This window comes from Haliotis rubra, unplaced genomic scaffold (genome assembly GCF_003918875.1).
Source record: "Haliotis rubra isolate DU_JTF1 unplaced genomic scaffold, ASM391887v1 Scf137, whole genome shotgun sequence".
Lineage (NCBI taxonomy): Eukaryota > Metazoa > Mollusca > Gastropoda > Lepetellida > Haliotidae > Haliotis > Haliotis rubra.
This window is the reverse complement of record NW_025765303.1, coordinates 1,448,904-1,464,552: the sequence shown is the minus strand read 5'-3', so window position 1 is coordinate 1,464,552 and position 15,649 is coordinate 1,448,904. Positions and strand designations below refer to the sequence as shown.

Below are 15,649 nucleotides of genomic sequence, written 5' to 3'. Positions count from 1 at the left end.
CAAGGTTTCCTAAGCTTCTGTACACCGTGACTATGACTGAGTGAGTTTAGTTTTACACCGCTTGTCGCAATATTCCAGCAATATCACGGAGGGGGACACCAAAAATAGGCTTTACACATCGTATCCATGTAGGGAATCGAACCTGGGTCTTCGGCGTGTCAAGCGAACGCTTTAACCACTAGATTACCCCACCGCCCTCCGTCTCGATGAATGGTCTCACGTGTAGCAAAATGTTACATTTAGATTGATTGTTACATGCAGGGTTTACTTCAAATGCGTAGAATTAAGGAGAACATTTACAGGACAAGAAATACATCATGATAGTAAATTGAATGGATAGAGTTTTTTCTCCCTATATTGGGGCGGTGGGGTAGCCTAGTGAGTATTTAGCATTCGCTCGTCACGCCGAAGACCAGGGTTCGATTCCTCACAAGGGTACAATGTGTGAAGCCCATTTCTGGCGTTCCCCGCCGTGATATTGCTAGAATATTGCAATTAAATACCGTGTATCAATAACGAAATTAGTGACACTAGCACTCCACCAAAAATAATGTTTGGTCGTCTTTTCCGGAATCACTTCCGCGTGATTAGCTTTCTATAAATCTATATAGAGACAATATCTCACCTAGGACAGGTAAGTTATCCCTGAAGTAGTACATCCACGGAGCTTCTTCTACGTACTTGAGGTCCACCTTGCCCTTATGCCCCACCCGGTACAGATTGGAGGGACCCACGTCCCACTTCACCCTCACTGTACTACCGGTCGTGCCTGCCTTTGGCTCGTCGTGCATCTCAGTGATCGTACCTTTGCTTCCACTGCCGCCTTTAAGGAAAAAAACCGTTTGATATTAGTTAACAGTACATGTTTACCCCAGACAAAAAGGCATTAAAGTAGGAATCACTTGCCTTAACATAACTGCTGATCTGATAGCGCCAGTACATCGTCGGATTCTGTCTGTGTGTGCGTGTGTGTGTGTGTGTGTGTGTGTGTGCGCACAGATGTGCGCACCCCCACCGCACCCTCTGTAAGTTTATGCGCACCCCACCCACCCCTCTGTAAGTTTATTAAGTGACTAAAGAAACTCTCGAGAAAACGGGCGAAGATTAACTGTGCACCCCACCTTTCCTGAACTGTGCAACCTCCATCCCCTTTCTCATAAAGCTGTACTGGCCCCTGCAGTGTAAATGTGTAAATGTTGTGTAGTTTATAATTATTTACTGTGTTCGCGTACATAACGACCATTTGTCCATGACTGCTGATCTGATAGCGCCCGATTAATGCTATTTTTTAAATTAATTTATTTTTATTTATTTAACATAAATAGTTACTAAGTCGGCATTGAATAATATGTGTCCCCTTTTGTTTGTTCCACTTTAACATGAAGAGTTATGTCAGAGTTGGTATGATGAATAAGGGAGATAACTCTATGACTCCTTAACCAAGACGAGTGCAACGTTTCTGTGAAGACACTAACTCCAAAAGACAGTGATCAGTTTGGTGATGTTTTGTTGATCGAATGGATTGGGACATGGTTCATTGTGTGACTGGCGTACCGTCTTGCTTGTCCCAGCTCCAATCCTCTCCCCTCACAACCCTTGCCCCAGGGTAGAGCCCGAGAGAACGCAACATGAGGCAGCTCGTTCTTTTCTTGACTTCAACTCTGAAACGTTAACAACAAATAGGAGATCAATACAATCAACACAGTATCAGTTTATGCAGTATTACATAATATATTTGCTGAAATTCTAAATATCTAAATTTTGATATTTACGCAGAATCTCTGCCGAAACATTCCAAAGAAAGTATGAGGCAAGAGAATGATGAAATGGTCATTGGACAATGATGTGTGATTGAGTTTAGTTTTACGCCGCTTTTAGCAATATTCCAGCAATATGACGTCGGGGGACACCAGAAATGGGCTTCACACATTACCCATGTGCGAACTTGAACCCGGGTCTTCGGTGTGACGAGCGTACGCTTTAACCACAATGCTCGCTGAAACTTCAAATGATTCTTACAACCAATGGTGCCATCTTCTCTTCAAGAATTTTGCATTTTACAAATAAAATATATTTAAAGTGTTGACTATTTATATATTTAAAGTGTTGACTACCCAGCGGGCACACAACGTTGAATCAACGTTGAATCAACGTTGAATCAACGTTGAATTTTGGTTGTTTGGTTGATCAACCTTTCATAAACGTTGATTCAACGTTTATCATGCGACCAAAGAAAGTTAGTCGAGATTCGTTTAGTTGTCAACGTTGTTTCAACGTAAGGAACCAACAAAATGTCAACTAATTGTTTCCTTGGCAAATTTGATACATAATTCATATTGGTAATAGGTATCCACCTTAGCAACTATCATTTCGGAACATTATTTTCATAAAAGATCAAGATCGAGCTAGTGACAGATATAATCTTATATATTATTTGATTGTGCATCGATCAACGGACGGAAATATTACGTAAATCGCAGTTTTAGGTATAAAGTCATCAGTTATCCAAATTGCATTACATTTGATATTTTCCCACAAAACTGTGAAAATTGTATAATTCCCGACAATTTGCTTTCAAACACAAGCCAGATGTTGACCTTTCGATCGCCTCGTTTGGCCATATCCGGACATGCGCACAATTATCGCGCGCGCAAAGGCAGCTGATCGTTGTCAGTTCACCTTGGCGAAGTTCAACGCAATATCGTTCTATTTTCACCATCTTCACGGCATGCTGGTGTTTATTTGGTAAGTATGTCCTTCATGTATAATGAAAACGTAGGAATGCCGTTTAAATCTAGCAGTAGCAAGAAACTCCGAATTAGGGCTCATGTTTTATCTCACAAGGTTACCGGTATGTCACAGTACATGTTTCTCAAAAGTTTGTTTTGTTATTTTCAATATATTTGCATGCATATATTTGGCATTTTATTATATAATCGAATAAGATTTCCTTTCGTACCCATCACCTGATTTGAATTTTGCAAACATACATTTTCAAATAATCAATGAAGTACATCAATATAAGGAACCGTTCATAATTAAATATATGGCTGCGGGTGGGGGTGTTGATTGTAAGGGTTGGAGGGTGGGGTGGGGTGGGGTGGGTGTCACCATTTTGTTCAGGGAGCTAAGGGGTCAGCATTTTTGTACACACGCACTATGTTTAGAAATTATGGGAAGGGGAGAGGGCGTCATAGATAATGTACATGACATGCAGGGTGGGCCGTCTCTTATTCTGTACATACTCATACACTTTTAGGGGGGGTGGTGTAATTCACATTGTACATAAAAATCAACATCACCCCAAAGCCATACATTATGAACGGTCCCTAAGGGCAGCTATACAAAATCGGATAGGTTTAATCAACATTTTATATTGCATCCCATTATTATGAACATTTGTTCGTTTGAATAGATCTATCAGTAAATGATGCATTGAGCACGCCCTGAACCCTATCAACATATGTATATTATTGGGGGGGAGGGGGTCGTGGAGAATGGCGTAAGGAAATGCAACGAAAATTTTCACTTTAAAATGTCTTGTGAAAGTCTTTGTTAAGGATGAAATTGTATATAATTTATTTGAACTTTTATTTATTTACATAAAGTGTAACTTCACTAATGATTCTTTGATGGGACAATTAACAAAACTGCACCCACAGACTTTCATTCTTACACTTGTTTGGATGGGATATGATAATTCATGTCTCTTAAAGGTTACAATCTTACATACAAAAGAAGTAATTTTAATGTAAGGAACATTTAATTATGAAATAAGATTATTTTAATGGAATTTGCAGAAATCTCATCTTCGAACACTGGGTGGCAGCAATTTTGTGGATCACATAAAAGGAGCAAGGCTAAGGTAACACGTTTTTAACATTTCACTTGTTTCCAGTATATCCACCACAAAGTTTAAGAGAAAGATGATAATGCTCTTTCATTACCACCTGTTTTGAATATTTGTGATAATGTTTGGTCTTTTTTTGGTGATAATAGTTGGTCTTTATTTTCATTTATATATTAAGGTTGATCATTTAAGAGAAAAAATTGACAATGATTTCTCCCGGAGATGTTTAGTTTAATGAGCACTCCCTTGCTTGGCGCCATATTGTTTTTCGCCGTAAACAGCTGGATGCAAGATAGCACGCGAGAGGACAGAAGTCATACATTTATAGATATATATAGAGATGTTTATTGCTGGGAAACACACTCTTCAGGTATTTGGTCAGCTGTAGAATTTGAATATGATGTTTTTTATTATTGTCTAAGGGTAGGTTTTTCATTATTTGCAATCTAATATGTGTGCAGTGAAACATACTGAGATTTGGAAGAGTCCATTATTTAAAGTACAGGTGTTGTTAGATATCAGCATTTTATGTACATGTTCCCCTGTTAAGATCATCTATCGAGTATATTAGAGAGACGGTGTATATTTGTAGTGTTTTAAATCAGAGTTATTTTCAGTGAATGACCTACATTTCAATATGTTTTGGCCACCTGTCACCCCTTTGGTCAAATACAGTAGGACTTCCATTTCTTGGAATTGAGTCAGAGATGCACTGTTTCCAACAATTTGCGTTAGCAAGCGATGTTTGTTTACGAGTACATTTAAGTCTTTTTGAGTGTAGATTGGAGTTGTAAGAGATGTTATTCAATGTCTTATTATTCATGGTATGATAGATTATTTCTGGCAATGTAGAGTTTAATCTCATTATTTTATTGTTCATGATTCAGAGAAGCATAGTTATGACGTCGCAGATAATACGCACACATAATTCATTATATGAGAGATTTTCTAAGCGTTCGTATAAGAGATTAAGTGTAAACATTTATGAATTATAAAAAGTTATTTATCTGAGTTTTATGAGTGTACAAATGACAAGAGAAGAGAGTAGATACTTGAGAATATATTGTATACTTATGAGAGCTCATTATTGTTTTCAGAACTCCATGATCCATACTTCCTTGTGTTTGGGAACAAATGGTGTTGGGAGACCTCCCACAATAGACTTGTTCTTTGACCTGTGAACCACCACCCATTTTGTTTTCTTGTCATTTAATGTAAAATGGCTTTTGTTACAATTTATGACTCCTGGTAGCAAAATTGCTACATCAGTTCAACTCCTATTAATTTGAAATAATCATTTCCGAGAATCTCTAAAGAAAACTAAATCTGACAGAATAACAACAATCTTCCATTGTTTTGCAGGACAATGTCAAACAATTTGATGTCAAGAATGAATGTTGATGGGCAAAACGGCAAGTTTTCTTTTAAGAATACAAGGTTGTATTCAATCATCTCTGGTAAGTTAATTACCAAGTGCAGCATTTTCATCATGACCATAGCAAATAATATATGACAGTAAAGCATCGTCTAATTCATCCTACCGGTAATTCATAGTCTAATTAAATAATCAACTTGCAAATGAGGATTTTCTTTGAAAATGTTTACGAAAACTTCCATTCCTTTGGTTGAAAATATAAACTGTTTACACTTTTCGTCATATTTTGTATTGATGCTGTTCATATGTTCACATGCCAAGTTACAGCAGTGAAATGAACCTTTCAAGTGATTGATTAAACAAATACTTGAATCATTTAAGACAATATATCTTCCATATAACTTATTCATGTATTTAAATATAAAATTTCAGAATGTGTCCTATCTCAAGGGAATGAGATGGGAATGCATCCGAAGCAAATTTCAAGAAAGAGTTAAGAACGTTTTTGAAGTATCCACCTGACCGCCAGGCAGGAGTGGCAGAAGAAGAGGAGCTGATAATTGTGTTTTTGGAGTTGTAATTGTGTTGAAAAATCTGAACTGTGGTATTGAAATTGGTGGCGTAAATGTCACTTTGATGCTATATGCAGATGATATTGTGTTATTAGCACAACAGAGATCACCTACAGACTATGTCATGTGTGATGTTTTACATTATGCATTAAACCACGTTTTCTGTGTGCGTGTGTGTTCATAAAGATTTCATGAAAAGTGACTTGTTTTATGTGCTGTCTCCAGGTATAGTTCCTGGTCATCTTGGATCCCTTTCATGGTGAAAGTAATTGCATTGTGTTTATTCAGGGGTCTGTCTAAGAGCTGAAATTCAGACAAAATGTCTTCTCGGGACAATTTTCACCTTTTCAAAGTAACAATACAACAGTAAATAGTTTTCTTAATTTGGAATACTCTTTTCTTCTTACTGGAATTATACGTCCAACTGACATAAAACTTAAATGAACATTATATTGAATGTGGAATTGTAACCAAGTATTTTATCAGGTAAATATTTTTACTGCAATTTTCTGTTTGAACACTGTTTATTGCAGGTAGCTTTTTGGGTATTTTAGCTGGATGCAGGAGTTTGGTGCTACTTTATTGTAGTTTAAAGATGAAATGCGAGTCTATTTACAGGAAAGCGTAAAACCTCCCAGACACAACCACGGAACAACCCATTTTCAACGTTAATAATATGTCAGACTTCAACATTGATTCCACGTCGGATATCTACGTCAAAAAAACTTTCATATACAACCTATTTTCAATCTATTTTCAACGTTGAGGATCAACCTATTCTCAACGTTGATAATCGGTCAAACTTCAACGTTGATTCCACGTCGGATATCTACGTCAAAAAAACTTTCATATACAACCTATTTTCAATCTATTTTCAACGTTGAGGATCAACCTTTTTCAACGTTGATAATCGGTCAAACTTCAACGTTGATTCCACGTCGGATATCTACGTCAAAAAAACTTTCATATACAACCTATTTTCAATCTATTTTCAACGTTGAGGATCAACCTATTCTCAACGTTGAAACAACGTTGATGTGCCTGCTGGTATTAACTTTTCTGTAATGGAACTCTTGTATAAACATATATTCCATAAATCCAGAAACAAGATGTCATCATTGGTTGGAAGAATCAAGTGGTTGCTTGTAAGATGCTGCCATTGCATTTTGAGATAAATTAAAATCGTATTGAAAAGGTAAAAATATAATATCAATAAAGAGAAACACATCCGTGAATCCCACAACTAACCACACATCGTCTGATTCTAACCTCTTCAAAAGGCGAACCTGTTTGGTGGAAATATTATGACAAGTTTCAGCTTCATTTGACAAGCGATTCATGGGGAAGGATGCTTTGACTGATGACGGACAAATGAGGTAAAATGGTAGTGAGTCTAAACCATCGTTTGATCATCATGGATTGCTACTATTCCGCTAAACCAAACAACAGTGCAAGAATATGCTAATTTGCAATTACTATCAAGCGAAGACATTCCACATACCCGGAATCCCCTGGCATATCATGGCGCAAGAACACGTGACTGGTGTCGTGAATGTCCGCGGAGTAACACGTAGAACACAGACTGGTCGAGGTGCATTGTTTACACGTCCACCTCGTGCCGTAGAAGTCCGTTGTCTCACAGCCCTCACACGTGAAACCCTCGTGGCGTATTCCTGAAAATCCGTTATTCTACATGCAAAAACTTGGCAATGAAAGTAAATGACACATGTCCGTGTTCGAGTGAGTGAGTGTGTGCGTGCGTGAGTGAGTGCGTGTGTGAGTGGTTTGGTTTGTTGTTTAACGTCCCCCTCAGCAATATTCCAGCTATATTCCAGTCTGTAGATAATCGAGTCTGGACCAGACAATCCAGTGATCAACATCATGAGTATCGATCTACGCAATTGGGATACATGTGTCAAAAAGGCAGCGAGCCTGACCACCCGATCCCGTTACTCGCCTCTTATGACAAGCATGGGTTACTGAAGCCACTTCTCACACGGATCTTCACGGGTGTAAAAAAGAAATAGCTGGATACTCATTATTTGCTGAGTAAAAAAGCATTCGACAAGCATTATCATTGCGAACAGTAAACTAAACAATCAACTCTCAAGAAGCGTCATGTCAGTATGAAATATCATAGATTCGTACTTTAAAACCATAATTACTTTCGTTTCGTTCAGTGCTGGACATGAAACAAAATGGAAGGTAACCGCCAGGCCCAACCGCCCCTAGTCAGCCATTCACATGAACAAACATGGGCAATAAAAACGCACCAGAGAAGGTCCAGAGAAAGTCAGATAACGCCTTTATAGATACGACCATTGCCACATACATAACACAAGTAAATGTACTCATTCATTAATGAAGCTGTAAGGTATCTGTTAGAATTGTGACTTAAGGTTTGTATATTAGTGTTTATCACTCATCCGTTGAAGATACCACTGTTTAATAATGTTATTACACATCGCGTGATGCCGTACGTATGACGTCAAAGTGATATACAGTTATGACGTCACAATGCTAACACATCTGTCACAAGAGTATTAGACCTTGTCAGTCGTTGAATTCTTAGGAAAGAAGTGCTTTGCTGGATATTATTTTGCTAATGTTGGGTGTTGCTTTCGCTCGTTAGATACCAAACCATTCATTCGTTTCATAAATATGGTATTACAGGGGACATCGTTTAGTATTCTCTATATACACATTGGAAAGGTCAGATTACAATAAGGGGAGGGTCCACTGACGTTATAATATGTATATAGTAGATATGTATGGGTTATCACTGTCGTAATACCCCAGGTTCATGATAATCAGTGTAACCATGTTTGATATTCGCCTCGTTATATCATTCATATCGTTATCTTCGTGGCTTTGACTGAGAGCTTTGTCACATCAGAATGTGGGGTGGCGGGGTAGCCTAGTGGTTAAAGTGTTTGCTCGTCATGCCAAAGGCCTATATGGGGTTCCCACTTGGGTACAATAAGTGAAACCCATTTCTAGTGTGCCCCACCCCGCCGTGATATTGCTGAAATATTACTAAATGCGGCGTAAAACTAAACTCGCTTACTACATAAGGGTTTAGAAGATTGATATGGGAAGAAAATCGACAGTGATACTGGTCCAATGTTTACCGCTTCAGTGAAACCTACGAGCACGGGTAAAGTGTTGATAGACTGAGAAACCCTGGCGAACCGGGATTCGAACCCGAGGTCAAAGCTATTAGGCGTGCCAAAGGGACGCAACTCTCCTCAACAAATGCACGCCTTACGCGACTGGGCCGCCCGTCCCACCTCTTGGTTTCGTTTCTGTCCTCGGACCAGGATTTCCCGAAGTGGAAGGAAATGGTTGAAACAATGCAAAGGGCAGTAATCACAACCAACAATGCCTCAGGCGTCACTGTTTCCTGAACTGAAAATCTTCATTCACTTGTCGTGATTCCTGGAGAGCACAGGCCCCAACTAGCATGGATAACTAACGAAACAGCGCCCTGAACATAATTTAGAAGCAGTCTATGAACAAAAACCTAAATTTGGGTATTGATTGAGGATCTTTAAACTTTATTCTAGCACAAGAGTTTATTTACGATATATTTAGTGACACTATTTTCATACCGATAATCATTAATATTATTTCATGTCAATCCGATTATCGATCCTTTTAGCCAGCCCCAGTTATTAGGCTTAGTGAGTGAGTTTAGTTTTACGCCGTTTTTAGTAATATTCCAGCAATATCACGGAGGGGGACACCAGAAATGGGCTTCACACATTGTACCCATGTGGGTAATGGAACCCGGGTGTTCGGCGTGTCTAGCGAACGCTTTAACCACTAGGCTACCCCACCGCCCCATAAGGCAAAGTGACTTGGTTGATCGTGCGTCATCGTAGCTGGATGGTGTGGGACGGCACGTCATCGGTCATTTGTTTGTCTGGCCGGCATCACATGACATAACGCGGCGTACACACACGCACGACTGAACGTACACGCAGAGACAGAAATAGACCCTCACCTATGCTTCCAGTATCCAGGATTCTCAGATCATGTTTGCCATCTTTCCCAGCTCTGCACGTCGTTCTCTGACCACCGTCCCATATGACGTCAACACGACCAGCGCCATCTTGTGCCACAACAGTTCCCACGTGACCTTCACCTCCATCACTCTCTCCGGTGGACCAATCAGGACCCCGCACAACCCGTACACCGACGAACATACTGTATTATATTACTGTTGTAAATGAGAGACATGTACAGCTGCAACATGATAAGCAAGTGCAGTGTGTATGATTGAAAAAAGCTTTCATTGTAATTAACGTTTAGAAAAGAATCTTGCGTGCTTATTGCGACATTAAGTTATAAGGGGTACTGAAAAAAACAACCCGCGAACAATAGGGAAATCCAAGCATCACCTTTAACACATATTTACAACAGTTTTTGTGTTCAGCTTGCACTTTAATAACACAAATGAACGCAATGTACAAATAACCTTACAAACCAAAGTGAATTGAAATGCATATAACATGAGCCTGTGGAATCACCAGCTACACCACCCACCCCCACCCCACCCCACCAAAACAAAAATAAATAAATAAATAACAACCAAGAAATAAAATGAAATATAAAAATAACTACATAGTAAAGAAAAACCTAGATAAATTAAAAAATGAATTAAAAATAAACAAATAAGAATATATAAATTAATTATTTTGAAACTATGATCCGGATCATGAAGGATTTTACGCCCACTTCTGCGATTCCCAAAGTATTTCGTGACTGATAGCGTTCAGATTGGGGTATTGCCAGTCAAGGAAACAATACACCCTGTCGCCTGTGCAAAAAGGGCAAAATATAATCTACAGGACTGAGCAACAAGGGCAAATGTTAAACAACAAGGCCGATGAGGAAACAAGTTATGGTGAAGCCTGATGATGCAGGATGTCTCGCACAGAGTCAAAAGCAGAGACGTGATAGCTACAGAAGATATATAATCATTCATAAATGTATAAAATATTATTAGGAATTAAATTGTGCTGTTATTAACCTTGGTCCCAATCAAACAACGTACCTCAATCCGATAGTGTCAACTGTCCCAATGTTGTTCGCTGATGACGTGAGGCTATAAATAGCTGCATGCGGAAATACATAGATTCGCTTTGAGAGCTATTTTTAGAAGAAGCCACTATCGCATGTCGGATCCTTTCAAATGGTCGGTGGATTGCGGAAATAGTGACAGACCCCACAGTGAACGTAAAACAGACCACATCAAACTTGCAGGGTTAATTATAGGTTTTGTCTCTACTTTGACTAATCACTTGTTTATGGAGCATTTAAGGTCAGTTTGCAAGATACAATATACAAACAGTTTTGCTTGCACATTTGAATGATACATACATGATTTCAGGTTACCTCCCTTACACTGTGGAATTCATTGATGAAAAATCAAAAGCCTATTTTCGCTTCATTAAAATTGGGAAGTGAAAATAATGTTCAGTTCCAACTGTGTGATCCATAAACCACCTTACCTTTGTTCGTTACAGGCAATATTCCAGGTATGTGACAGGGGGTCTGTAAATAATCGAGTCTGGACCAGACAATCCAGTGATCAACAGCTTGAGCATCGATCGACGCAATTAGGATACGATGACATGTGTCAACCAAGTCAGCGAGCCTGACTCCCCGATCCCGTTAGTCGCCTCTTACGAAAAGTATGGGTCAAGAATCCAGTAGAATGGGTTCTAAATCTCAGAATCATCTGGCTGATTTTAGTGATTGAGTTTAGTTTTACGCCGCGCTCAGCAATATTCCCGCTATATGGCGGCGATCTGTAAATAATCGAGTCTGGACCAGACAATCCGGAGATCAACAGTATGAGCATCTATCTACGCAATTGGGAACCGATGCCATGAGTCAACCAAGTCAGAGAAGCCTGACCACCCGAACCCGTTAGTCGCCTCTTACGACAAGCATGGGTTACTGAAGGCCAATGCTATCACGGATCCTCACGTGTTCCTTATATGAAGGCAACTGTATGACAAGCTTGGAATTCCATACACCTATTACTGAAATGATTACAAAATAGTTACTGCTCTCGAGAATACAAAACCTCAGCCATACATGCAGGATTAGGGAGATAATCTTGTCTGTGCAGCCAAGTTCTATTCACCATAGTCCGTTTGGCTTAAAATCGGACCGATGAATTGCAATCTAACTCGAAAACTACTAAACAAATAGTATTCAATGAAACGTTATTGAATTATTAACCTGTGCTGTGCCGTCTCCATCCTTTCTTGCACACCTGGCTGTTCCTCTCTTTGCACCCCTCCCTCGTAACAAACAGTGAACTGTGTCAACATTTTAATGATGTTTTGTTAAAAAACTTTTTAATTTTAGGACATAAATTCTGCAAAAAAACATCACAGAGTTGGTATGATGGTTTGAATATGATCAATGTTTCGAGTTAGATTGCATTTCATCGGTCCGATTTTGAGCCAAACGGACTATCGTCCCCCGTGTCTTAGTGCAGCTGGGATATAGCTTAGAGTGGCGTAAAACAATACTGAGACATGCAAGCAATGAAAACACGAAGGCTGCACATTATCTGGAAATAGTTTATTTCAATTGTGTTAATTACTAAATTCGTAATAACACGAATGCTGCAAATGACTGGAAATAGTTTATTTCAGTTGTATTAATGGCCACCTCCGTGAAAACACGAACGGAGTAAACGATATAAATAATTATTGGAAATAACAACATTTATGTATCTGTGGCGACTTCGTAAATTACTGTCGTTGTTTGGAGACGTGTTTCGTATTCACAAACCTGCATGTCCAAATATGAAACATTCATGTTTGCCGACATCATTCGTTACATTTGCTGAAAGTCAAGCAACCAACACAGGCCTGAAAATGTATACAGAATAAAAAAGGTCAAGTGAACGAGGATGGGGTTATAGTCGGATATGGAAAGATTTGCCCATCCTCTCCGGACCTCACGTCTGTTCCATCACCGCCAATACTTACATCCCCTGCGGTGGAGAAGTTGTAGAAATGAGTTCATGTAATTTGCATGTCACAGGCATATTGTTGACAAGTAATGCAATAATCCTATAATTGTTTCAAGTTGTTGTACCACATTATAAAACCGATACTCTATTGAGTTTTGAATAGTATAGTGACGAATCAAAACCAAATGCAGCGATAGGTTTAAGAAAACGGTGCATCAAATTGAAGTGCGCCGTCTGTAACGATCGATATTTGGTCACGCGACGATTTCCAAGGGAGACAACTCTGTCTTTCGTTCGGAGTGCCGTGTAAACATTTTCCAACATTATATGATTGTATTCGATTACAACACACGTGACATAGATACTTGAAAAAAAGTAGAGAATGCAGCCTTTTTGTCAGAGAGTTGGTTGGGCCGACTTGACTTAGTTATAAGTTATTTGGTCGAATGAATAAATCGACAAAAGGTGTTGAATAGGTGTAAATTAACTGGCTTCCGGAGAAGGCACGTAAGACCACATTATTTAGGGTGTATATGTTTATCATTGCCAGGGTTTAATCGTAGAATTTTTGTTGAGTTAAGTTTGTCTAAATTTACATCATCCCTTTTATCTGGCAACTGGAGATTATCATCAAAGTAAATCTTTCTCGGGTCCATGATCCCAAGTAAGGTGATTTCACTTTAGTTGCTGGCGATCTATAGCTCAATTTTATATTGTATTTTTAAATATTATAATATATATTGTTATGGCTACATACTAGTTTTAAACAACATATATGATAGTCTAGTTTTTTCACAGTCTTTTGATGACTGGATTTAAAAACAACAAGTTTGATTGTATTATGTATGCCAAACCTTTCGAGGCAAGGCTTTGCTGAAATACTGAGGATGTGACTTTTAACTCACTCTTTCACCCACTCACTCACTCACATGAAGTGTGACGTCACACATTTCGTGTAATCGGTGGATGTGTGATTAGAAAGTAATTCCGAGAAGATTCGGGTTTGAATTGGTCTTCAGCAACCCATGTTTGTTGTGAGAGGCGACTATCAGGATCGGGTGGTCAGGCTCGCTGACTTGGTTGACGCATGTATCGTATCCCAATTGCGTAGATCAATGCTCATGATGTAGCTCACTGGATTGTCTGGTCCAGACCCGATTATTTACAGACCGCTCAATACCGCTGGGATATTGCTGAGTGCGGCGTTAAACAACAAACAAATACAAAAATCGGAAGCGATTACGTCAGTGAGCGACATTCAAACCTCATCAGTAAACCTTAAAAAAACATCTGACATTCTGACTGCTAGCAATGCATAGGGAAAACATATATCAACTCAAGCGACTCTGACCCCTGATTAATATCGGTTCCGGCAACGTAAGGTGGTCGAGCCTTGTTTTACGTGTATAATAACTTGCCTTTATATGTGTTTGTGACAGGTGTCACAGGTAGGGCAGGATACCCTCACTTTCTCGTGATAGATGATTTAATATTGTTACATAAATATAGTCATGACCTAGTCGGAAGCGTTCAATCGACTCTTGGGACGGGACGGTTAGAACGCTCGCTCGTCACTCCGAAGACCCGGGTTCGCGCATAAAACTAAACTCACTCACTCACTCACGCACGGGATAACCGCAGAGACACCCTAAGGACATGTTGTAATCGTGCGTTGATACCTTTATGCGCTGATGCGGACTAAGTTGCATACATTTCGTCCAGCATCAATTATTCGTTACCGTTATACCAGTACAACTGTGCCAGGCAGCCAGTGGTTTGACGTATTCCGACAACGTTTATCGTGGACATGACTTCACTGTATATGAGTATTTGGTTTTGAGAGAACCCCGCCCAACGCTGGACTCTCCGAAAGTAAGTAGAAAATGTGGTATTGCTATCATTCATTTCCATTGAAGGCCAATCATTTTGACTACATTTTTTCTATTAGTACTGGGAAAGGGGGTTAGGGGGTGGGGGCAAGGACAGTAATCCTAACAACTCTCTGGAGTCAAGCTGCCAAACACGGTCACCCATCCAAGGACTCTCCGCGCCCAACGTTGCTAAACGTCGCCTGATTTGTGACCTGCGGTCTATGCACTAGTGGTGGTCCGATTAATTGAAATAATCGAAGATTGGTCGCAGTGACTAAACGACCAAGCAATCGATCATGTTTTCTCATAATCGAACACAAACAATTCTGGAACACTTGTTTTCATAAGCAATATTTTTCACAAGGTTGGTTTTGTCTGTTACATTTCATAGGCACTACAAGCTCGTTTTCAAGTCATGATTGAATTTATCTTAAAGACTCCAAGAAATTTATGTTCCTGACATACTAGTCATCCTTTAAAGATGTGAAATTTTGCCTAAAAAACCCCAAAGAACTACATGTTTTTTTCTTATTATTATGTGCATTAACAAATTTCATTAATGACGCTAACCAATTTTTTTCGATGATTGATCGGTTGTAATAAACCAATCATCAATTATGAGATTTCAACCAATTCCCAACACTACTATGCACAGGACCACACATACCTCGTTAAGACGTTACCGTTACGACTTCGACATCGTGTATAGTAGAAGATAGCGACATTCATCAAACCGATGAAACTTACGCCATGTCCTCAAGATGCGGTCTTCCCCGAGGCTACACCACGTCAGACGTTTCTGCCTCTGTCAACCTGTGATAGGACAACCAACAGCTCGTGTTTTTCAGCAAGCTTCTGAACAAGAAAACCACCATATATGATATACTGCTACCGTAATTACTTTATTTTCAGCGCCAATCATCGGGACAGCTAATTGGAACTTCAGGTAGGGTCTGAACCTGGTTTTCATAAACTGGGAAA

At 39.3% G+C, this 15,649-nt stretch overlaps 1 protein-coding gene across 1 annotated transcript in view; it reads right to left on the bottom strand.

Annotated features, from left to right (window-relative positions):
• LOC124268217 (E3 ubiquitin-protein ligase MIB2-like) overlaps window positions 1-10,940 on the bottom strand; it is a 31,168-nt gene extending 20,228 nt beyond the window's left edge. Inside the window, exons 1-5 of the mRNA XM_046703253.1 lie at window positions 10,857-10,940; window positions 9,804-10,006; window positions 7,299-7,470; window positions 1,555-1,661; window positions 626-823 (exon numbers count right to left, since the gene is read on the bottom strand). Coding sequence (XP_046559209.1) covers window positions 626-823; window positions 1,555-1,661; window positions 7,299-7,470; window positions 9,804-10,005 — 679 coding nt within the window. The 5' untranslated portion in view covers window position 10,006; window positions 10,857-10,940. The remainder of the gene's footprint in view (window positions 1-625; window positions 824-1,554; window positions 1,662-7,298; window positions 7,471-9,803; window positions 10,007-10,856) is intronic.
• Between the last annotated feature and the right edge of the window lie 4,709 nt (window positions 10,941-15,649).